This window comes from Mustela lutreola, chromosome 4, assembly GCF_030435805.1.
Source record: "Mustela lutreola isolate mMusLut2 chromosome 4, mMusLut2.pri, whole genome shotgun sequence".
NCBI classification, from domain to species: Eukaryota; Metazoa; Chordata; class Mammalia; order Carnivora; family Mustelidae; genus Mustela; species Mustela lutreola.
In genome coordinates, this window is record NC_081293.1 from 116,577,963 (window position 1) to 116,601,063 (window position 23,101).

General features: G+C 39.8%; 2 protein-coding genes across 3 annotated transcripts in view; one reads left to right on the forward strand and one right to left on the reverse strand.

Moving 5' to 3' along the window:
• The window catches only part of FBXL13 (F-box and leucine rich repeat protein 13), a 248,616-nt gene that overhangs the window by 111,176 nt on the left and 114,339 nt on the right, over positions 1–23,101 (forward strand). The gene's annotated exons all lie outside the window — the stretch shown is intronic.
• Positions 7,388–23,101, reverse strand: part of LRRC17 (leucine rich repeat containing 17) — a 31,439-nt gene continuing 15,725 nt past the window's right edge. Inside the window, exons 2-4 of one of the 2 annotated variants that reach the window (XM_059170906.1) lie at positions 21,135–22,033; positions 12,746–12,901; positions 7,388–8,145 (exon numbers count right to left, since the gene is read on the reverse strand). In XM_059170906.1, coding sequence (XP_059026889.1) covers positions 7,748–8,145; positions 12,746–12,901; positions 21,135–21,897 — 1,317 coding nt within the window. In that variant the 5' untranslated portion in view covers positions 21,898–22,033 and the 3' untranslated portion in view covers positions 7,388–7,747. The remainder of the gene's footprint in view (positions 8,146–12,745; positions 12,902–21,134; positions 22,034–23,101) is intronic. The other variant, XM_059170908.1, reaches the window with a different exon arrangement.

Sequence of the window (23,101 nt, forward strand, 5' to 3'; positions counted from 1 at the left end):
CCTCCTACCTCCTCTTGCTCTAAAATAATAAATAAATTCATATTTATCTAGAGTGTAATTCTGTATTTCTTAGTACCAAAGTCTTTGTTGTGGAAAAAATTAAACATGCAAGCCTGAGTAGAACTTGACATTCTAAGGGGTGCCTGGGTGGCTCAGTTGGTTGGACGACTGCCTTCGGCTCAGGTCATGATCCTGGAGTCCCAGGATCGAGTCCCATATCGGGCTCCCAGCTCCATGGGGAGTCTGCTTCTCTCTCTGACTTTCTTCTCGCTCATGTTCTCTCTCACTGTCTCTCTCACAAATAAATAAATAAAATCTTAAAAAAAAAAAGGAAGTAAATGTAATAACTATCTCGTCTTTATATTTTAATTTGCTAAAGAGTATTTAATGAAATCAGTTTTAAATTCAACTACCCTGAATGAATCAAAGATAAAAACCCAATCTCAGCAATGTTTCATCTTTTCAATTTTTTCCCAACAGCTAAGGTTAGTCAATCTATTGATTATAAAATTATATTATTATTAATTATTATTGTATATAAAATTATACATTTTATTGGCAAGAAGTTTGACATTCTGATTGTTACCCTGAAGATAAATATTGGCTGATCATTGGGGTGCCTGGGTGGCTCAGTGGGTTAAAGCCTCTGCCTTTGGCTCAGGTCATGATCCCAGCGTCCTGGGATTGAGCCCCGCATCAGGCTCTCTGCTCAGCAGGGAGCCTGCTTCCCCTCCTCTCTCTCTGCCTGCCTCTCTGCCTACTTGTGATCTCTGCCTGTCAAAATTAAAGAAATACCACCCTTTTAGTATTTTACTTGCTCCTTCATATACTCTTATCTGGACAAAATGACAAGACGGAAAAATTCACCACAAAAAAAAGAACAAGAGGCAGTACTAAAGACTAGGGACACAATCAATACAGATATTGGTAATATGTCAGATCTAGAGTTCAGAATGACGATTCTCAAGGTTCTAGCTGGGCTCGAAAAAGACATGGAAGATATTAGAGAAACCCTCTTGGGAGATATAAAAGCCCTCTCTGGAGAAATAAACTAAAATCTAACCAAGTTGAAATTTAAAGAAGCTATTAATGAGGTGCAATAAAAAATGGAGGCTCTCACTGCTAGGATAAATGAGTCAGAAGAAAGAATTAGTGATATAGAAGACCAAATGACAGAGAATAAAGAAGTTGAGCAAAAGAGAGACAAACAGCTACTGGACCACGAGGGGAGAATTTGAGAGATAAGTGACACCATAAGACGAAACAACATTAGAATAATTGGGATTCCAGAAGAAGAAGAAAGAGAGAGAGGAGCAGACGTATATTGGAGAGAATTATTGGAGAGAATTTCCCTAATATGGCAAGGGGAACAAGCATCAAAATCCAGGAGATGCAGAGAACCTCCCCCTCAAAATCAACAAGAATAGGTCCACACCCCGTCACCTAATAGTAAAATTTACAAGTCGTATTAACAAAGATAAAATCCCAAAAGCAGCCTGGGACAAGAAGTCTGTAACATACAATGGTAAAAATATTAGATTGGCAGCAGACTTATCCACAGAGAGCTGGCAGGCCAGAAAGAGCTGGCATGATATATTCAGAGCACTAAATGAGAAATTAATTAAAAATAAAAAATTAGAACTACATTAAAAATTAGAACTACAGACCAATATCCTTGATGAACACAGATGCAAAAATTCTCACCAAAATACTAGCCAATAGGATTCAACAGTACATTAAAAGGATTATTCACCACAACCAAGTGGGATTTATTCCAGGGCTGCAAGGTTGGTTCAACATCCACAAATCAATCAATGTGACACAACACATTAATAAAAGAAAGAACAAGAACCATATGATGCTCTCAATAGATGCTGAAAAGCATTTGACAAAGTACAGCATCCCTTCCTGATCAAAACTCTTCAAAGTGTAGGGATAGAGGGCACGTACCTCAATAATATCAAAGCCATCTATGAAAAACCCACCGCAAATATCATTCTCAATGGAGAAAAACTGAAAGCTTTTCCGCTCAGGTCAGGAACATGGCAGGGATGTCCATTATCACCAATTGACTAGTACTATTCAACATAGTACTAGAAGTCCTAGCCTCAGCAATCAGACAACAAAAGGAAATTAAAGGCATCCAAATCGGCAAAGAAGAAGTCAAACTATCACTCTCCACAGATGTTATGATACTATATGTGGAAAACCCAAAAGACTCCACTCCAAAACTGCTAGAACTTGTACAGGAATTCAGTAAAGTGTCAGGATATAAAATCAATGCACAGAAATCAGTTGCATTTCTCTACAACAACAAGACAGAAGAAAGAAAAATTAAGGAGTCAATCCCATTTACAATTGCACCCAAAACTATAAGATATCTAGGAACAAACCAACCAAAGAGGCTAAGAATCTATACTCAGAAAACTATAAAGTACTCATGAAAGAAATTGAGGAAGACACAAAGAAATGGAAAAACGTTCCATGCTCCTGGATTGGAAGAACAAATATTGTAAAAATGTCTATACTACCTAAAGCAAACTACACATTTAATGCAATTCCTATCAAAATAACATCCTTTTTTTTTTTTCAAAGAAATGGAACAAATAATCCCCAAATTTATATGGAACCAGAAAAGACCTCAAATAGCCAAAGGAATATTGGGTGAAAAGGAAAGCCAAAGTTGGTGGCATCACAATTCCGGACTTCAAGCTCTATTACAAAGCTGTCATCATCAAGACAGCATGGTACTGGCACAAAAACAGACACATAGATCAATGGAACAGAATAGAGAGCCCAGAACTGGACCCTCAACTCTATGGTCAACTAATCTTTGACAAAGCAGGAAAGAATGTCCAATGGAAAAATGACAGCCTCTTCAATAAATGGTGCTGGGAAAATTCGACAGCCACATGCAGAAAAATGAAATTGGACCATTTCCTTACACCACACATGAAAATAGACTCCAAATGGATGAAGGACCTCAATGTGAGAAAGGAATCCATCAAAATCCTTGAGGAGAACACAGGCAGCAATCTCTTCGACCTTAGCCGCAGCAACATCTTTCTAGGAACATTGCCAAAGGCAAGAGAAGCAAGGGCAAAAATGAACTATTGGGACTTCATCAAGATCAAAAGCCTTTGCACAGCAAAAGAAACAGTTAACAAAACCAAAAGACAACTGACAGAAGGGAGAAGATATTTGCAAACGACATATCAGATAAAGGACTAGTGTCCAAAATCTATCATGAACTTAGCAAACTCAACACCCGAAGAACAAATAATCCAATCAAGAAATGGATAGAAGACATGAACAGACATTTCTGCAAAGAAGACATCCAGATGGCCAACAGATACATGAAAAAGTGCTCCAGATCACTCGGCATCAGGGAAATACAAATCAAAACCACAATGCGATATCACCTCACACCAGTCAGAATGGCTAAAATTAACAAGTCAGGAAATGACAGATGCTAGTGAGGATGTGGAGAAAGGGGAACCCTCCTACACTGTTGGTGGGAATGTAAGCTGGTGCAACCACTCTGGAAAAACAGCATGGAGGTTCTTCAAAAAGTTGAAAATAGAACTACCCTATGACCCAGCAATTGCACTACTGGGTATTTACCCTAAAGATACAAACATAGTGATCCGAAGGGGCACGTGCACCCGAATGTTTATAGCAGCAATGTCCACAATAGCCAAACTATGGAAAGAACCTAGATGTCCATCAACAGATGATGGATAAAGAAGTGGTATGTATACACAATGGAATACTATGCAGCCATCAAAAGAAATGAAATCTTGCCATTTGCAATGACGTGGATGGAACTAGAGGGTATCATGCTTAGCGAAGTAAGTCAATTGGAGAAAGAAAACTATCATATGATCTCCCTGATATGAGGAAGTGGAGATACAACATGGGGGGGTTAAGGGGGTAGGAGAAAAATAAATGAAACAAGATGGGATTGGGAGGGAGACAAACCATAAGAGACTCTTAATCTCACAAAACAAACTGAGGGTTGCTGGGGAGAGGAGGGTTGGGAGAGGGGGGTGGGTGAGAGGGGGGTGGGGTTCTGGACATTGGGGAGGGTATGTGCTATGGTGAGTGCTGTGAAGTGTGTAAACCTGGCGATTCACAGACCTGTACCCCTGGGGATAAAAATACATTATATGTTTATTAAAAATAAATAAATAAAAGTTAAAAATAAATAAATAAAATATTGGCTGATCATTTGAGCTGTTTGGTTGAATGACTATAAGAGTTGTATAAAATCCTTGCCAGCAAAAATTCAGAATATAATTAACTCTAAATTTTTATCATGAGGGCAGAGGAGAAAAATACTTGCTATAATACTGTGACAATTAAATATGCAGAGTTTATGCTAAACACTTGAGCAAACATTTGGCAAGGGGACACAAGTAGTTTCTAAATTCAGGAGTTGTGCTGTTGTGCTTTAGTGAAACAGATACATTGGGGATGAGAAGCTCCACTTGACTGCGATTTTTCTCCACTCAGTGATAGGCAAGAGAACAGTTCAGAAGCAGTTTTGACTTGTGAATACCCCTGTTTTTGCCTGTTTATGTTTCTAGAACTTATAATAGTGAAATATTTTGAACAGAATTAGAAAGTAATTTGTCAGCCTCCCTGGCCCATTCGTGTTGTTGTTCATATTCACTCAAGCATCGATGCTGATTTGTTAGTCACAGATTACATCTTCCCCTCCACTCACCAATACCCCCCACCTTCTGAAGAAAGGAGCTTGATGTCTCATCGAATTTAGGCAAGTAGATTTTCAGTACTAACTTGTTTCTATTTGCCAGAGTGGGAGAAACAGATTCCTCAGAAACAGAATTTAATTAATCTTGGGTGTAAGCTCCAGAGGATGAATGGTCAGTAAATGAAAAATCTGAACTCCTTAATGCTAAATATCTTTCCAAAATAACCAGGCATTAGGTCAGAGATGACTCAGACTTAGGACTCAAGAGACCTTAGCTTGCAGTGAATCTTATTTAATTTAGAACAATTAGGGAATTTGAGGACTAGTAAGAAAGTTAAAACAAACAAAACGAAACAGAGCTTGAGTATTTATCTAAAATATTACGCAAGTATTTGGATAAATACTCATTATATTTAAACATGTATGCTCAAATATGTAGATCTCAGGATGATTTTTTTTTTTTAAGGTTTTATTTATTTGACAGAGAAAACAAGTAGGCATAGAGGCAGGCAGAGAGAAAGGAGGAAGCAGGCTCCCCACTGAGCAGAGAGCCCGATGCAGGCTTCATCCTAGAACCCTGGGATCAAGACCTGAGCCAAAGGCAGAGGCTTTAACTCACTGAGCCACCCAGGATGATCATATTTTTGGCCAACACAAAATATACTTATTTTTTAAATCTCCTGACCTTCATCATCTATTGAACAGAAAGAAGGTCCAAAGGCAAGTTATTCAACTCTCAAGAAATCAGCAGAAGAAAATGTACCAAATTATTCATTCTATCATTGATCAACTCTGTTTCCCTGAAAAGTATAACTCTGATAGAGAGAAGGAGCAAATCCTAAGCTTTGAAAAATGTACTTTAATTTTGGTCCTGGGAGATATTAGCAACTCTAACTTGTTTTTGGATGGTATGGATCAATTGCTATTGGAATGTGTTTCAGAGCTTCACTTCCCAGTAGATTTGGAAGAGGACACTGAATATAAAAATCAACCAATAAAATCTCCAACTAGCCTCCAAAAATGAAATCAGAGTAACTGGATCCTTTCTCTGAATCAGATTTCATCTCCTTTCTTTCTAGAACCCTTGTATCTGCACTGTGTGCCTCAGCCTCCCACCCACGCTTTCTCCACCATCAGAACTGAAATAGGTCTACTGTCCTTAATATTCTACTCTGAGAGGTGGTGAACATTAACACTCTATTAATGTTTTAACAGCTGCCTTTAATACCTCACAGTGAATAAGGTGAGGATTTTCACCCCTAACCCAAATCACTGGTAAAATGGGCAGAGTGGTTAGAGCCTCACAATCCAGTCATTTCCTGAACCACCAGCTGCAGCAAATCTTCCAGCTTCCCATTCTCTTGGTTTTCTATACGTATTAGTACAGATTTAAATGAGTTGCACCAAAGACTAAAGGCTAGCTGCCCTCATAGGTGTTTTGGAGAAAAAGGCTTAACCTTTCTGGGACCTATTCCTCTCTCGAGGTCTGATTCTGCGAGTTCTGATGTGAGGGAGTCATGGCCAACGGTAACTTCTAGAATGCTCCGCACTCCTGCACAGCAGAAAAGGCTTCAGTGGACCTGAATGTTGGCTCTGCCACCTGCCAGCTCCATGAATTTGTCCAAGTGATCTAAACTCTAAGCCTTGGATTCCTCATCTAGGAAAGGCAGATAATATTATCTACCTCAGAGGGATCTTGTGAGAATAAGCAATAGAATACGTAGATCTTTTAGCACAGTGTCTAGCATCTAATCGGTGCGTACGAAACACTCAATACTATTTGTCGTGTATCATCTTTTATGCTTTGTGCAGGTATCAAGTAAGACCAATTGCTAAACTCTGAAGGAATCCCTTGATATAAAAAATGAAAATGCATTCAACTCAGTGTGAAAGGGAAATTTCTATAAAAAAGGAAAAAGCGTCATTTTTAAGGATATGTATATATCATTTTTAAAATTTTTCTGATAGTATAGCTGTATCCAAACACTAGCTGATGGGGTTAGGCTCCAGGTATTTCCTCTTTTTCTGCTCATCCATTTTCCTGAGTGAGCTAATTTTGACCTGCAAACCCAAATCCTGGGGCTTCTCTGGGACACCCCCTCTTTACTCAGTTGTTGTTGAGATCACGGACTCCTGTTTGCTTCTGCCTCATCCCCAATCTTGACCCTGAATTCTAATTTCATCCTTTGCTTTATGCTTGACATATTAGCTTCGCAGGAAGGGCTCAGGTCCTTCCCAGTGGCAGGTGGATTTCTAGTCTGAGCTCTGTTTAAAAATCAGTGCTATTTCCACATCCTCTAGTGTTTACACCTCTTCATTACTCATGTTTCACACCATCTACAACTTCTTCAGAGTCCCATCTTCTGACCAATCTCCAATATAATTCCCAGATTCTCTATTCATTTGCCTGTGACAATTCTCCTTCAGGTCTAGCTTGACAGTTTTTTATAAGAATCAGTGAAGAGTACTTGAGGATTTGGGTTTACCAGGACCTCGTTTTGGAATGCACAGGAATCTGAAATGGAATTTTATTCTATGTACATGCTGACTTATTAAAAAAAAAAAAAGTGGGAGGGGCAGAGGGGAGAGAATGATATTTTATGATCACTAAGTGTTCATATATTTTCATTTTGATCTTGAGGTATGCACAAGCAGCTATCACAAGGCATATAAAAATGAACCAAGTTTTTTTTTTTTTATTTTCAAAAAGCAGTGAAAACATTTATACAGGACATTATGAAATTCCAATGCCATCATTAGGACCCAACTCCTGCAGTTTACTGGTGCAGAATCATCACCAAAAGCTGGTCTGCAGGTAGGCAGGCAAGCAGGATCAAAGTATTCCCTTGAGTGCTAGAATTCTCTCAATAATAATACTCCTACTAATAAAGGGAACCTTCCCTTAGCTGGATAACCCGGCGTCAACAGGCAACACAGGTCATCCCAATGTAAACATGTGGTTTTCTGACACCGGAGGAGCAAATACAGCACTTGCTGGAAGCAGAACAATTTCTGCTTATCCCAGTATAGTTATCCCAGTATAGTGATCCTCACGCTTTGCTTCTTTGCTGCGTGATCCCTATGTATTCTTTCCCATGCGTCCTCTTCCGTATCCTGGTCAAATGTTTCAGGGTATGCTGGTAATTTGTCTTTGGGGCATTCTTCGAAGTAAGTGCGAATATATTTCCCCACGAACCACCCTTTGTACTCTTCAGGCATTTTGCATTCCAGGCCATTGTAGTGGACATTGTAGTGATGCTTTAACCAGTAGTAGAGGTAGTGGATATTATAGTCACATCTCCAAGGATTGTCTCGGAGCCATAAGAGTTTCAGAAAATATAAGTCTTCTAGTACTCCATAGTCAAAGTTTTGTAGACTGTTGTTGGATAAATCTAACTCTTCTAAATGTGTGAGTCCTAAAAAGGCGGCTAGAAACAGAAAATATTTATTAACGAGACGGGTAGCTGGGTCTCATCCAACCATAGGGCATATTATCAGGACAAACACAAAAAAGTAAGAGACTTAATTCGCCTGGTGTAAAACGAAGAAAAAGACTGCCCTCCTCTTCTTTTTCTCTGAGTTTACTTCAGAAAACTTGCAATTTTAAGTACTTTGCACTCTCTTTGAAATGCATACATATCCTTTACAAGACTAGGGCTTCCCTCAACTTTACGAGCCAGGAATGTCTTTCCCAGGGACTGGAGAGCCATCTCTGAAATGTAAACATCAAGGGTGATAGCAGCCCTGTCTTCCCCTTCCTGCGGACCTGAGGGCCCTTGCTCCTTCCCAGTTGCAAAACTACCTCTTCATATAGAGATGGAGGTTGATTTTCTCTGGATAAAGCCAATTGGTCACCTCAATTACCAGATAAAGTGAGAGGCGCCATGTATGACAAATAATGCTGTCAAGTCCTCTCACTTAAGGACTAGTTATTCACTAGGGTTGTCTGCTTGGCTATATAAAAGGGGAAGATTTCTGTCTTTACAATTTCTCAGACGATTTCTTGCACAGTGCATTACATTCCAGCTGGATGCTTATTCAACAATAAAAGCTCCAGCTCCCCCCACCACAACTACCTTTGTGGAGAGAATTTCTGTGTTGGGAAATTCTGGTTTTCATTATATTTTTCTAACAGCATATACATGTCTAAATGCAAAATTCTGAAGCATGTTTTTACTCACACAAAGCTTTTTCCTGGATTTAGTTGACTAGAATACATTATTTTATTTGAAAAATCAGTTTTATGTTAGCTTTCTAAAAAATGTATTTTGGTCTCAACTGCATTTTTGAAAATACTCACTGCAAAGATGCCACACAAAAAAGCATGAATTAGGAAAATATTTCAAATGCAAGACATTAGTGCATAAACAATGAAAAAATGTGTATGGTGATGATTTGACAGTTCCTGGGATATCAGCAAACTCAAAATGCTGTGAAAACAGCCCTTTCTCTGTTTAGAGGGAGGGAATTATATCCCCGTAGAGTCCAAAATGAAACCGTTTTTATCAACATTTTGAAAACATCTGGTTGTGTTTTGGCAAACTATGGGAGCTGTCCACTTTGAATCCATATGTATTTAATTCTGCTGGAGGGTGGTTAATTAACAAATATTAAACATTTAACACAAAAATAAGACAAGAAAAACCTCTTTCTTCTCCCCCTCCAGGAATAAAAAAGAAATCTAAACCTAGATTATCCCTATTTCAGTTGATGTAGACTAACCCTGGAACTTACTGGTCAACTTTGATTTCAAATATTTTGTTCCTATTTCAAGCATTTTCTCATTACTGTTTTAAAATACCCAGGGCATACAACAATGCCCTTATTTTGAGTTTGGAAAATGTGCTCTAATACCAATACCATGAGCCATTTTCATATCATTTGTTTTCAGACAAAACTCATAATTTCCTTTAAAAAGAATTCTTTCTATTTTGGTGCAAAAGCAATAGCTTGGATGGGAGGGTTAGGAACGGGCAGGCGGCTGGGGAGGAGTAAAAGGTCAGCCCTTGCAATGACAGTTTTGAAGACACCGCATTTTTTCCCCCTATTTGCTAACATTCTGAGAACCAACAATCTCAAAATTTACTTTCCTCAAAACAAGTCAGCCCTCAGACTGAAAGCATGTGAGAACATTCCTAGATTTTTTTTTTTTTAAGTGCTGTAGTTTTTACTTAAATCCTACGTATTTAAGTACTTGGGAAAGGTGGATTTCACCTGTTTGTTAAAGGAGCTCAAGCCCCAATAGGGTGTCTTCTTTCTCTCTTCTGCAACAAAGTCTGGCATTTCATGAGATAGTTATTTCACACCTTTTAAAACCAGTAAATCTGGGGCGCCTGGGTGGCTCAGTGGTTTAAAGCCTCTGCCTTCAGCTCAGGTCATGATCCCAGGGTCCTGGGATTGAGCCCCGCATCTGGCTCTCTGCTCAGCAGGGAGCCTGCTTCCCTTCCTCTCTCTCTGCCTGCCTCTCTGCCTACTTGTGATCTCTGTCTGTCAAATAAATAAATAAATAAGTGAAATCTTAAAACAAAAAACCAGTAAATCTCATGGCATTTGTGTGTATCTACCAACAAAGTAGTTAACTAAGTTTACTTTGGTACTGTTTCATCTCATTGGTCCTGAAATAAAGAAGGTCTTTAATCTTAGCATTTTTTAAAAAAATAAGTAGGCTTCTTGCTCAACACGGGGCTTGAACTCTACAATACTGACATCGAGTTGCACACTGCAGCCAGCTAGGCGCCTTCAAGGTCTTTTATTTCAAAACCTCTTTAGGTCATTTTGACTTATTGAAGAGCTGAGATACTTTTTGTTCCAGGAAAGTGGTTGACATTTGGTAGGTGTTCAACACATATTTGTTAATGTAGAAAATACTCTCCTGGGACTGAATTGAGCAAAGGAGAAAAAAGAATACTACTGCTGGTAACAAGGTCACCTTGTGGGTCAGCAAGGAAAACACACCAGGTAGACGAGTGTGAGAGGACTTCCGGAGATCTCAAGGATGGTAAAGGAATCCTTGGAATTTTGGCAATTTCTTAACTGATGAGGGAAAAATATCACTAGAAATAAAACAAATCCATTTTGCACTATTACCTATCTTTGCATTGTTTTCTCATTTTTCTCTAGTTTTACAGACTGTGCTCCCATTATAATGAAGATATTGTTGTACCATTCCTCACCACTTTAATAAATTTAACTTAGGCCATAGAATAACAAACATTTTAGTTTCTTTTAGAGGTAACTCTAAAACCCAATTGCTTGGATACTTTTGATGGGTGTAAGCCCAGGGCCCCGGGCTTACTTGCTTACATGCTCGGTCTCGAAGCTCTTTGGTTCTCATGCAGCAAGAGAGGAGGGTCTCCACCTCCAGATTCTTCCCCCTATGGCCTAGCTTTGTGGCCTAGCTTTGTGGCTGCCAGGGATTGACCTCCACACTAACGTGACGACGCTTCAACTGGGAGAAGAATGCCTCTGTTGTAGTCTTATTCACTGTGAAATGAAACTTGCTTTTGATCTCATAGTTTAAAGATACCCCCAAGTTTATGCCATCTATACAGGCCAAGATGTAAGTGTAGCATAATTGCTGTCATCATGGGAAAATTTTAAATGATCATTTCTTAATATTTTTTAAAAAGATGTTATTAACACTAAAATATGCCCTTGTAGCTCCGGAACATTCAGTCTCAACTTGCACTTTCTACAATGTTAAAATCCTACTGTTCTATTCATCGTATTAAGTTACCAGTAACAATTGAACTGAAGTAACAATTGAACTGAAGATATTTATGATATTAACATTGCATTATAAATAGTATTAAAATAATTCTTATAGATGGGATTTTTCAAACTGAAGTAGCACTATGAAGGCATGTATATTACAAATCAGATCAAAATGGCAGTAATTCTCAGTTCTTTCCAAATCCATTATGTTTATATAATGTACCATGTTTGTTTTCTCCAGAGGCTTTGTTTCCTATTAGCAAATGGGAGAAGATTTGAAGGTTGGAAAAAGAGAATTAATCTGGATCTAGCATTAGATAAAATACATCTGGCTCTGGCTTGAGCACATTTTATCTTAATTTATGAGCTTGGTGCTTAGCAGATTGTTTCAAGTTTACTTTAATTTTTTAAAGGTTTTAAAAATTATTTTTTTATGTATTCATTTGAGAGAAAGAGAGCAAGAGAACATGGGCAGGGGCAGGGGGAGAAGCAGACTTCCCCTGAGCAGAGGGCCCGATGAAGGGCTCCATCCCAGGACCCTGGGATCATGACCTAAGCCGAAGGCAGACCTTTTTTTAAAGTTTTATTTTTTTAGTGATCTTTACACCCAATGTGGGGATTGAACTCATGATCCGAGGTCAAGAGTTGCACAATCCACTGAATGAGCCAGCCAGGCACCCCTCAAGTTTATTTATTGATTTTTTAAAGATTTTATTTGTTTATTTGAGAGAAAGAGAGAGCATGAGTGGTTGGGGGGCACAGAAAGGGTCCAAGGGAGAGGGAGAAGCAGGCTCTCTGCTGAGCATGGAGCTGGACCTGGGGCTCAGTCCCCAGGACCCTGGGATCATGACCTGAGGTGAAGGTTGACACTTAACTGACTAAGCCACGTGGGTGCCTCATCCCCTCAAGTTCACTATAAATAAGTCATTAAAGTCTTGCCTTAAACAAGTTGGGACTTAATGGATAGCAAAGAAAATGACAAATCTGAACTTCCCTTCAAAAATCACTACATGTTTAACATATCACTGACCATATATTCTTATTTTTAAAATGTATTCTACAAACAATACTTTTACTTGGACAACTAAATAACTGTTGCTTAGTAATATATAACATTATAACCTTCATAAAGCAACATTTTGGTAAATATTTTTCAGCATGCCAAACAAGTTCTAATTTAGGCATCATGTTTAATTTAAACTTTTCATTATTTAGCTTAAAAAAATAAATCGCACTTACTACAAATGTTGTCATTAGAAAAAAGAATCAAAGAATACCCATCACCCATTTCAAAGGCTATTCTATGGAACTTACCAGGATCTATGAATTCAATGCCATTGCTGCTGAGGTTTAATTTTTTTAGCTCATGAACATCTTCAAACTCCTTGGGTCGAAGTTGGTTGATTTTATTGTATGACAAGTCAAGTTTAACAATATCAGGAGGGATGTTGTTTGGAACTTTCTTCAGCTCTGGAAAAATTAGTAACATTCTGGTTATTGAGGTTTCCCCTCAACCCATATTCTCTGTCGCTCTTCCACCTGTGGTTGAAGAGTGGGCTCTTAAAGGGGAATGGAATTATCTAAAGCCAAAGAATAAGACTTAGGATGTGCTAACTCCACCAAAGCCCTTTGGATCAGGTGCATCACACGCAGAGGAATGGATATCACTCCTTGCTGAGTTGTTCAGAGAAATGTCTTTAAGGTGGTGGCAAGAAATTAAGAGGATAGCAGGTATCAGGTGAGGCACTGGGGTTCACTGCTGGCTCTCTGTTAGAAGCACCTGGGATGCTTTGGCGGGGGGGGGGAAGAAGGCTAAAAGGAAATGAAGCCAATCACACCACTATATGTGTGTCCTCTACCAATGGCTTACCACTTGCCCTAGGAGCTTTCACTATTAATTATTGCCTTTTTGTTATATTTTCATTTCATCCCTCTCCTTGGATTCCTTCTGCCAACAAAAAAAGCTCAGGTCTCTCCACCCTAAAAAAAGAACAAAAAGTTTTTCACCTTGATGGTCCTCAAGCTGCTCTCTTATTGCTGCTCCTTGGGTGCTACAATTTGAGAAAGCATAGTCTTGACTTGTAGCCTCTGCTTCCTCATCACCACGTATCCCCAGAATCCTTGTGATTTAGTTTATACACCACTACTCCAAGATGCCTGGATTCCTCAGGAACAACAACAGTATTGTTGTAACTACTACTATAGAAAAAGCCTCATGGAAGAAGAGTCCAGTTTCTTTTTCACAGCTGAATAGGAAAATAGGGTTCACCTAATTTGTCTCTACTATTTTTCTCTTTAAATCGTGCCTTTAAAAAATATAGTGATTACAGTATGTTTCAGTGTAATATTTGTCCTTTCTATCAATCTTTAGCAAAATACTCTAAGGTTTTATTTAATTTTAAGTAGGGAAGGTGAAAACTTGAAGAGACACATACCTGCTACCACAAAAGAAAATTAGAAGCAATAAAATGTCCAGATTAACTGACACCTGAGAAATAACATGGTCCAAAGGCTTTCTGAATAAAATTTGTTGAACTGGCTATAGTAAAATACACTTATAATAGGTGGTATCCATTTATCCATAATGTCCTTTTTTGGTACAGAATAATTGTTGATAATTTTTTTTTAAATAGTAAAAAAACAAAACAAAAAAACAAAACCAAAAAACACCACAACACCACCTCTGTTATTTAGGACCTATCCCATAATATATTTACTTTCATAAAGGCTCAGGCTTATTTTTTCCCTCTTTTAATACTCAGAATCCATGGTCCTAAATGGAATAGTATTGGTAGTTCCTTCTTTAGCATCCTCATTATTGCTAAATTTGCTCTCTCTTTCTTGATGGGATCTCAGTATCTTAATCTTTATGTGCAGGAACTGTTCTAGGCGTCTAACAAGTATTAAGTGACAAGAACACTATGGGCTAAGTACTCTTATTATTCATTCTTATTTTACAGATGAGGAAACTGAGGCACGATTTTCCCATAGCCCTAGGATATAAATAGACATGCTAGCTTCAGAATATATACTTCTATCCACTATGCTCTGCCACCTATTCCTGGTAACTTCCTGCCTTGTTTATACTGTTCCATCTGCCTTAGAATTATCAAGGTTGGCAAAGGGTAAAGTTGGAATTAGGGACAAGTGAGGTGGAGTCAGTATAACTGGGGTGGCCATGAGACCTTCCTAGCTCTATATTTAAAATGACATCTCGGGGCGCCTGGGTGGCTCAGTGGGTTAGGCCTCTGCCTTCGGCTCAGGTCATGATCCCAGGACCCTGGGATCGAGCCCCACATCGGGCTCTCTGCTCAGCAGGGAGCCTGCATCCCCCTCTTTCTCTCTCTGCCTGCCTCTCCATCTACTTGTGATTTCTCTCTGTCAAATAAATAAATAAAATCTTTAAAAAAATGACATCTCAAAATTTTCAACTGGGCAATAAAATTAATACTACCTTTTCCTCAATGGTAAGTCATTCCATCAGACACGTATACATTTTACTGATTGCTTTCATTTTTGTCCCTTCATGGTGGAGGCCTAGGACAATACCTAATATATCCCAAATAAACAATGATATGTGGGAGACAGCTTCTAAACTGGCACTTGGTATTTCATTTTGCTAGCAGACTCTCTTCTACTGACTTTGATGAAATAAGCAGTCATGCTGGAGAGACCTATGTGGCCAGAAATTAAGGGTGCCCTCTGGCAAACAGCCCACAAGAAACTCGGACCCTCAGTCCAACAACCCTTGAGGAACTAAATTCTGCCAGGAGTAGTATGGGCTTGGAAGCTGAGTCTTTCTCAGATGAACCTTCAGATGAGACCACAGGTATCAGTCCTGGTCAATACACTGATGGCAGCCTTGTGAAAGATCTGGAAGCAGAGGACCCAGCCAAGCCATGTCTGGTTTCTTGACCCACAGAAACTGTGAGGTAATAAATGTGTGTTTTTTCAAGCCACAAAGTTCTAGGGTAGTTTATCATAGTCAGCAACAGATAATACATTGTAAATAATAACAACTAATTAAATGTTGAGTTAAATGATTTAAGGATACTAAGGACTCTTGTAATAAAAATGCCTTTAAAATAGGGAGCTCTTGGGGCGCCTGGGTGGCGCAGTGGGTTAAAGCCTCTGCCTTCGGCTCAGGTCATGATCCAGGGTCCTGGGATCGAGCCCCGCATCGGGGCTCTCTCTGCTCAGCAGGGAGCCTGCTTCCTCCTCTCTCTCTGCCTGTCTCTCTGCCTACTTGTGATCTGTCTGTCAAATAAATAAATAAATAATTCTTTTTTAAAAAATTAGGGAGTTCTCTTACTTTTTTTCTTTGGTAAGGCATGGTTCTGTTTGATCTAGAATTTTGTCTGCCAATATATAATATATTATATATATATATAATAAAATATATTTTATTTATTTATTTGACAGACAGAGAGCCCAAGTAGTGTCTGCCAATATATTGAAAGGTGAAAGATTTTAAGACTTGAACTTATTATGATGTTGCAACAGTGAGGTGATCCTTCCTTTATGATTATCGAGACCCTAACTGGAAAGCTATATTCTCTTGGGTTCTACATGTAAACAAGGAGATGGAGATCTCAGCAATAATTAAAAACCATGGACACAACTGAAGACAGATCAAAGAAATAATTTTTTGACATTAAATGTTTGGAATAATTATTGAAAATGTCTGTGGCATCTTCTTGAAAGCTTTCAGAAGCAGAATAGAGTTTTATTTCTCAATACACAGGATCTCACCGCTTCTTATTACTTCCACTGCTGCCATATTGGTCTATGCCACTATCAGCTCTTGTCTGGATTATCCCCAAAGTGTCCTAAACCCATGTGATACAGTGATACAGTCAAAACATAGATCATGTCGTTTTCCCAGATGGCTTCCAATCCTCCAGATGGTAGAATCCTCCAGTTGTTCCCATCTTACTATGAATAAAAGCTCAAGTCCTCATTAAGGTCCAGGAAAGCCATTAAGGACTATTGGTCTTCCTTGCCACCACAACAAGTATCTCATAGGTTCTGAAAAACAGTCTGTTTATTAGGACTTGCTTGCTGAACCCACATCTGCTAGGTTGGACATAGGGTGGATGACAGAGACCTCCCAAGCAACCACTGTATGACAAGCTGAAGTGGGTAAACCACAAATTAATGGGTAGAAAAAAATGTTTATGAGAACTCCCTGAAACCCAGCTTAAGCAAATGTGACAGGCCTGTGGATGCTGGAAAGGGACTATGAATTGCAGAACCAACTTTGGCATTGTCAGCAGTTAAGAATAGGGTAAAAATAGGATCCACAAGTAAAACCAGGAAATGCAACCCAAAGCCTTTACTGGTATGCTTAGAAAAACATGGAAAAATCTTACTTGTAGTACTGATGGATAAAAAGTTTTTTAGTTCTTTTATCTTAAACTTGAATGAGAATTACAAATATTGATGCTAAGTGTGTGTGTCTTTGATAAAGATTATATAAATACAATGGTGCCAGGGTGACTCAGTCCTTAAGTGTCTGCCTTTGCTCAGGTCATGATCCTAGGGTCCTGAGATGGAGCCCCGCTTTGGGCTCCCTGCTCAGCCAGAAGCCTGCTTCTCCTTCTCCCACTCCCCCTGCTTGTGTTCCCTCTCTGGCTGTGTCTCTCTCTGTCAAATAAATAAATAAAATCTTAAAAAAAAAAAAAAAAGATTGAATAAATACAAATTTCTCCAGGCCACAAGTCAAGTTTGGTCAATGCCCCATTTCTAGACCAGGCACCATGTAGTTATTTGCTGCTACTTAAAATTCCTGGTGCACATTCAAAAAAGACTTCATTTACTCTGTTACCACCCTTGACTAACCTTACCCCTCCCCAACCAAAACCTGCTGAGTTTGAGGAATAAATTGGAAAATGTTCTCCATGTAATTTCCCATTTAGTGTGCTATCTTAGTTGTCAGCAATGTCAGAACTGCCCTGAAGGCTCAGTAGCAGTAGGCAAGGAGCCACTAATGACTCTGATTTTACAAATAAAAACTTACTAATTATTGTTCAAACTAGTAGTGAAATTAACTTCAGAGACAGCTGAGAGCAATTTACCTGCATAATTCTCCCTGGCCCTAATCTTAGAAGTAAAATGAATCCTTAAAAATTACAAATTATTCTGGTAAATGTGAAGCTGAAAGGCAGTTTTCAGCTCTCACTTTCATGTATTTTTGGCAAATCCATTTACCTCAATATGGCATAAACACGACTTTCAACTAATCTCACATTTATTCCCTTTGAAAGACTAAGTTTTGTTGGCCAAGTGCCTGTCCCCCAGTGAATAAAGCTATTATTTCTTTTTCCTACTGTCCAACGTTTAAAGCAAAATTAGTGATCTTTGAGGTCTGTGATCTTTGAGGTCTGTGTGGTCAAACTGGCACATATTGGGGACCCTATATACACCATCTGACTCATCATCTGCCGGCCAGGAAAGGCACAACTCCTATGTTGGGGAAATCTGTATTTGGGTTTCCTGTGTATCTTCCTGAACGGGGTATATTATACAGAGCCTAAGAGGAAAGTCAGTACTGGGAGAAAGCCCCCAGAAAGCTTTTCTACATTTTTCTTGGTTAGTAGATGTGCCTAGGATCTTGAAGGAAGAGATGACACAATGGCCTGGGGACTGCCTGTGTGACCTTAGAAGGGTAACTTAGCTTCTGTCACCTCAGTGTCCTCCTTTATGAGGGTAATAGTACCATACTGCTCTTTGAGGGTTATGAGGAGTAAATTACATAATGCATGTGAACTACTATGTCTGAGGCACACGGAGCATTTAGTTGACAGTTAATACCACTAATTAATGCCACTGCTAGTTCTACTCTTGCTAGCATGTCTTAGGCTTCTAGATCGAACATGTGGAACATAAGCAAAAGTATTACTACAGTTTGGCAGGGATTCTGAGTATTTGACATTTGTTATCTATTTATAGAACGGAATAAGGCAAATGAGAGTAGATTGAATTCAGATTGTCATACTTGAATTCTAGTCATGATTTTTAATTCTATGTATTTTTATTTTTAAAGTTTGCTTAAACTATTGCTTTTGCAGGAGCAAAGAAAGCAGCTCAGTTATTATCAATCCATCTAAAGCATATGGCCCTGTGCTAGGCAGTACCTGGAAGGAGGTTTAAGACATAACCACTGCCTTTAAACTTATGGGAATCAACAATACACCATGATGAAAAAGAAACAACCAACTGAATCAATATTTATATCAACCATAGTGAAACAATCTATACTGATATTGAAAGACAAAACTACCCTTCATTTTGTAATAAGAGGTCTATGCTTGGATTTATGTAGTCATTAACATCTGGAGGAAGTTGACCTTTCATGGACAAGCCAGTATTGTTATATATACAAAATGTGTATTCCAGGAAACTTTACATTGTTTCCAGTAAATAATACAAGTATTTTAAAACAAGGGGCATTATCTGCACCCCAAATTTATGGGGCATATCTGGAAGGTTGTGTTTAGACAACAGTAAGTTGAGGAAAGAAAAAAATTTTAAAAGTATCTGTCTTTATAAGTTGATGTTTGCCAAAAGAAAATGAGAAAACAAGACAAGGGCAGAACTAGGCTCATTGTGGAGGGAAATGGCCCAAGAGCAGACAAGCTGTAAAAATGGAAGCCATTTCCTGTCACTTAAATTTTTTTTTTTTTCTTTTAAACTAGGCTCCACACCCAGCGTGGAGTCCAACACGGGGCTTGAACTCACAACCCTGAGATTCAATGCCTACCCAGCTGAGCCTCCCAGATGCGTCCACATTATCCTTAATTTACGGTGTAATCTAGCTGTAGAAATCTTTACTTTTGTGTTGACGGCATTTTTCTCAGATAATCAATGAACCTAAGTCTACGTATTTTCTCTTTATCACCTGTTGCAGCAAGTGCAAATTAACTTTAGCTTGAGGGGAGAGCTTCAGCTATACCGAGGTATTTTTCTAAACCAAGTCTAGGATTAGCAGCTTTGTATTAGGTTTTTAAATAGATAATTTAGTTTTTAATCTAAGCATCACAAAGGCACTCTGAGTAACACATGCTCTTCAGGATGAAACACTAAGTACTCACTGTAACAACATCAGGGAAATTCCACCTAATCTGGCTGCAGAGAAACAGCGTGGACTGACTTCTCTGGAATTCCTTAAAGCTTCCATTGTTGAGGCAGCTTTTTGTTTGAGCATGGTCAGATTAAGGAAGATGGCAGGATGAGGCAGACCAAGGTTCGAATCTTCACTTTGCTGCTTACCATCAACCAAATGATGGAACCCTTCCTGAGCTTCATTTCTCCCAGCTGTAAATGGGGATCCCACTACTTTCCTGGAAGCTGTGGGCAGCATGTGTGTGGGGTACCTGAAGAACAGTAGGTGTTCAGTGAATGAGCGCTTTCTCTCAAACTCAGAGGATCCTGGAATGGCATCTCCACGGTGATGATGCCGGGCTTGTTCTCCCATGGCCTCAGCTCATGTACATTTCACAGGGTGTTGTAGCAAGCACACCTTTCCATGTCCCATGGCCCTGGGTGTGCTCTAACCAGGTGCCCTTCTGGGTCTGAGAGAGAGGCTAAGGCTTGAGCACTTCTTTGCTGATAAATGAACACGTTTTCTCCTCATTCAGGTTGCCTGCTTCTTCAGCGTCAACAAATTCCTGCCTATGGTTCCCCTGAAAGGAGCCACAGTCTCTGCGTTGTTCTTAACCCCCTCTTTCTGTTCTCAAAGAAACTAAACAAAGCAAAACCTCCTAAAATAAGTGGAAAGAATGGTACCATGTTCTGGTAGGACCCTAACCCAATGACATCTAGCTTTAGTTGAATATTATGAATAAGTCATTAATTCATGCCAGAAATGAAACACACACTGTCCCATGGCACGTTATCCTAGAGTGGATTAGCAGTTCCCAGACCACACTTTGAGAACGTCTTCACTAGCCTGTCAGGAGCATCACTAAAATTTCCCATTTTCTTATTTTGTGAATTAATCCTGCACACGCAGACCCTCCTCAGTATCAGACCAAGACTGTGTAGGCGGTAAAAGTCAGCAATGATTTTTCAGGAAGTAGTAAATACTCTGGAAAGATTTCCTTAGCCTCATAATTCTTGGATTAACTACTTCCAACTTAGCTCTTTCAATATTTTTAGGTTTTAATTTGGGAACAATAAAGATACAGGATGTTAGCAAGCGTTTATTAAAACCTCAAGACCAGTGTCTTGGTAGTACGCTGTGTGCTCACTCCGCTTCCCTCCACAGTGCTCCCACCTGTCCTCTTTCACGTGTGTTTTCCCTTGAGGTACTTTCCCCACAGAGGCACACCATGTCTTCGATTTAAGTCACATTAGATAGGCAGCATTTGGATGTGTTTTTATACCCACTTGTTTACATAAATTATATTATGTAGTGATTTAAGATAAAAGGGGGTTCTTGACAGCCACAGCTTCTGATTAGCAAGAGTAGGATCCAACTGGCTACCCTTCCTGAGCATAGCTCCTGTCCTCCTCTGCTGTCCCCCAGACCACCAACCACGTTGAGTCTGAACCTGAGAAAAGCTTGCAGTAGATTCCATTGTCACTGGGGAAAGTCCTCAGGTGGAATCACAACGCGCGCGGCAGAGTGGAGGGAGGGTTCTCAGATTCAAAGAGCATTTGTAATCAACCATGAAAAGGAAAAACCAAGAAACTTACAAACCTTTCCGTTTGCAGTCCAGCGTTTGGATGGGAAACACGTAATTGTAGCAAAGAGAAGAATCCACCTCAGGCTTGATGACTGGGGGTCTCCCGGACACTTGGGGTCTCGGGTCTAACCGTTCGCTTTCTTCTTCGCTGCATAACTGTTCAGGTTTTAGCTGCCTCAGTTTTTTGTTTTTCAGTTCTTGGGGGCTTTCGCACTTGGCGTAGTTCCCCAGATTCCGGTTTCTTGGAATCTGCAACATGGAAATAAGCGTTTCCATCTCGCAAGTACAGTGCCAGGGGTTGTCGTAAAGACGCAGGTAGCTCAGGAGAGGCGTGTAAATGAACACCTCCTCCGTCAAGACTTTGATCTGGTTGTGCTGCAAGAGGAGAGTAGTCAGTTTGTTTAAACCAAAGAAAGCGTCGCCCTCAATTTTGGAGATCTCGTTCTGTTGCAGATCCAGGCTCTTCAGCCTTTTAAACTTGGAAAACATCTTGTTCTTCAGTATGCGGATCTTGTTTCTCGCTAACAGCATGTGCAGCAAGTCCTGAGGCCAGTCGGGCAGCACGTAAACTAGTCTTCTCTCTTGACAGTCTAAGTATTTCTCGTGGAGATACGTGTAGACTTCGCAGGGGAGGCCTGGTGCGTAGCGTTTGACCGGGCTGGAGCCTCTCCTGCTGCCGCCGGCCCGGCCATGATTGGCTCGGGCCCTCGGGCTTGGCTTGCGGAGCTCCACGGCTTTACAAAAGAAGAGCAGGATCACCACGGTAACCACACGCATCCTGACATCCAGCTGGTCCCAATTACTTGGTGTGACAGGCGGAACAATGAAAGTATTCCTTTGAAATCCAAGCTTGGGCAATCTTAACTAATGCGGTTCAGAACAAAGAGACCCAGCTGAGGTATGGTGGGAGGCCCTAAGTTGCAAGAGAAAAAAATACATGAAGAACCATTGTGAGTGTTGTGTCATTAACAGCAGCTTCAAAACAAAACAACATTTATTTTCTTTATATATATTTTATTATAGTATAATTGATGTATAACATTATGTTTCAGATGTATAACATGATGATTGGATATTTGTATGTATTATGAAATGATCGCCACAGTAAGTTTTTTTTTTTTTTTTTTTAAAGCCAAGACATTGCAATTAATAAAGGCACATTCTGAACGGTGGTGTAGTGGGCCCTCCCACTTACCTGGTTCGGTGGCTAAAGGTTTGGGCCCTGAGCTCAATGAAGACTTTCCTACTCTCTTAACTATGTGACCTCACAGTCACATAGTCACATGGTGCACCTGGGTGGCTCGTCAGTTAAGTGTCTGCCTTCAGCTTAGGTCATGATCCCAGAGTCTTGGGATCAAGTCCTGCATCAGGCTCCCTGCTCAGTGGAGAGGCTGCTTCTCCCTCTGCCTGCAGCTCCCCCTGCCTGTACACACACACACACACACACACACAGTCTCTCTCTCTCTCTCTTTCTCTGACAAATAAATAAATAAAATCTTAAAAACAAAAGAACTGTGTGACCTCAGGCTAGTTATTTAACCTCATCTTCAGTTATCTGTAAAATGGGGCTGAGGACGTGGTGTAGTATTGTCAGGAAAATGAAACAGGCTCATGGGCAGAAGATGCTTATCAGTGCCAGGTCCTCGGGAAGTACCCCACAGTGCTAGGGGCTTAGCGTTAGGAAAACTGAAACATGTAATGTATCAGCACATTGGATTCAAGACAATCAAGGGATTCTTTATAGCCTTGAGACATGCAGGGGGGGGAAAAAAAAAGAGTAGATCTCCAGTGGTTGTCCTCCCCAGCTCATTTTTTTTCTTTCCTGGACTATCTCCCAATTATCCAACCACAATGAATGTGAGATCCAGAAATGCCCAAAGTATACTGCCCTGTCCTTGTCAAGTCTTGCATATTTTGGCTCAAATGTCACCTCAGCAAAGCCTTTTTCCGAGGACTGTATTTAAAGTGGCACCTTTTCCAC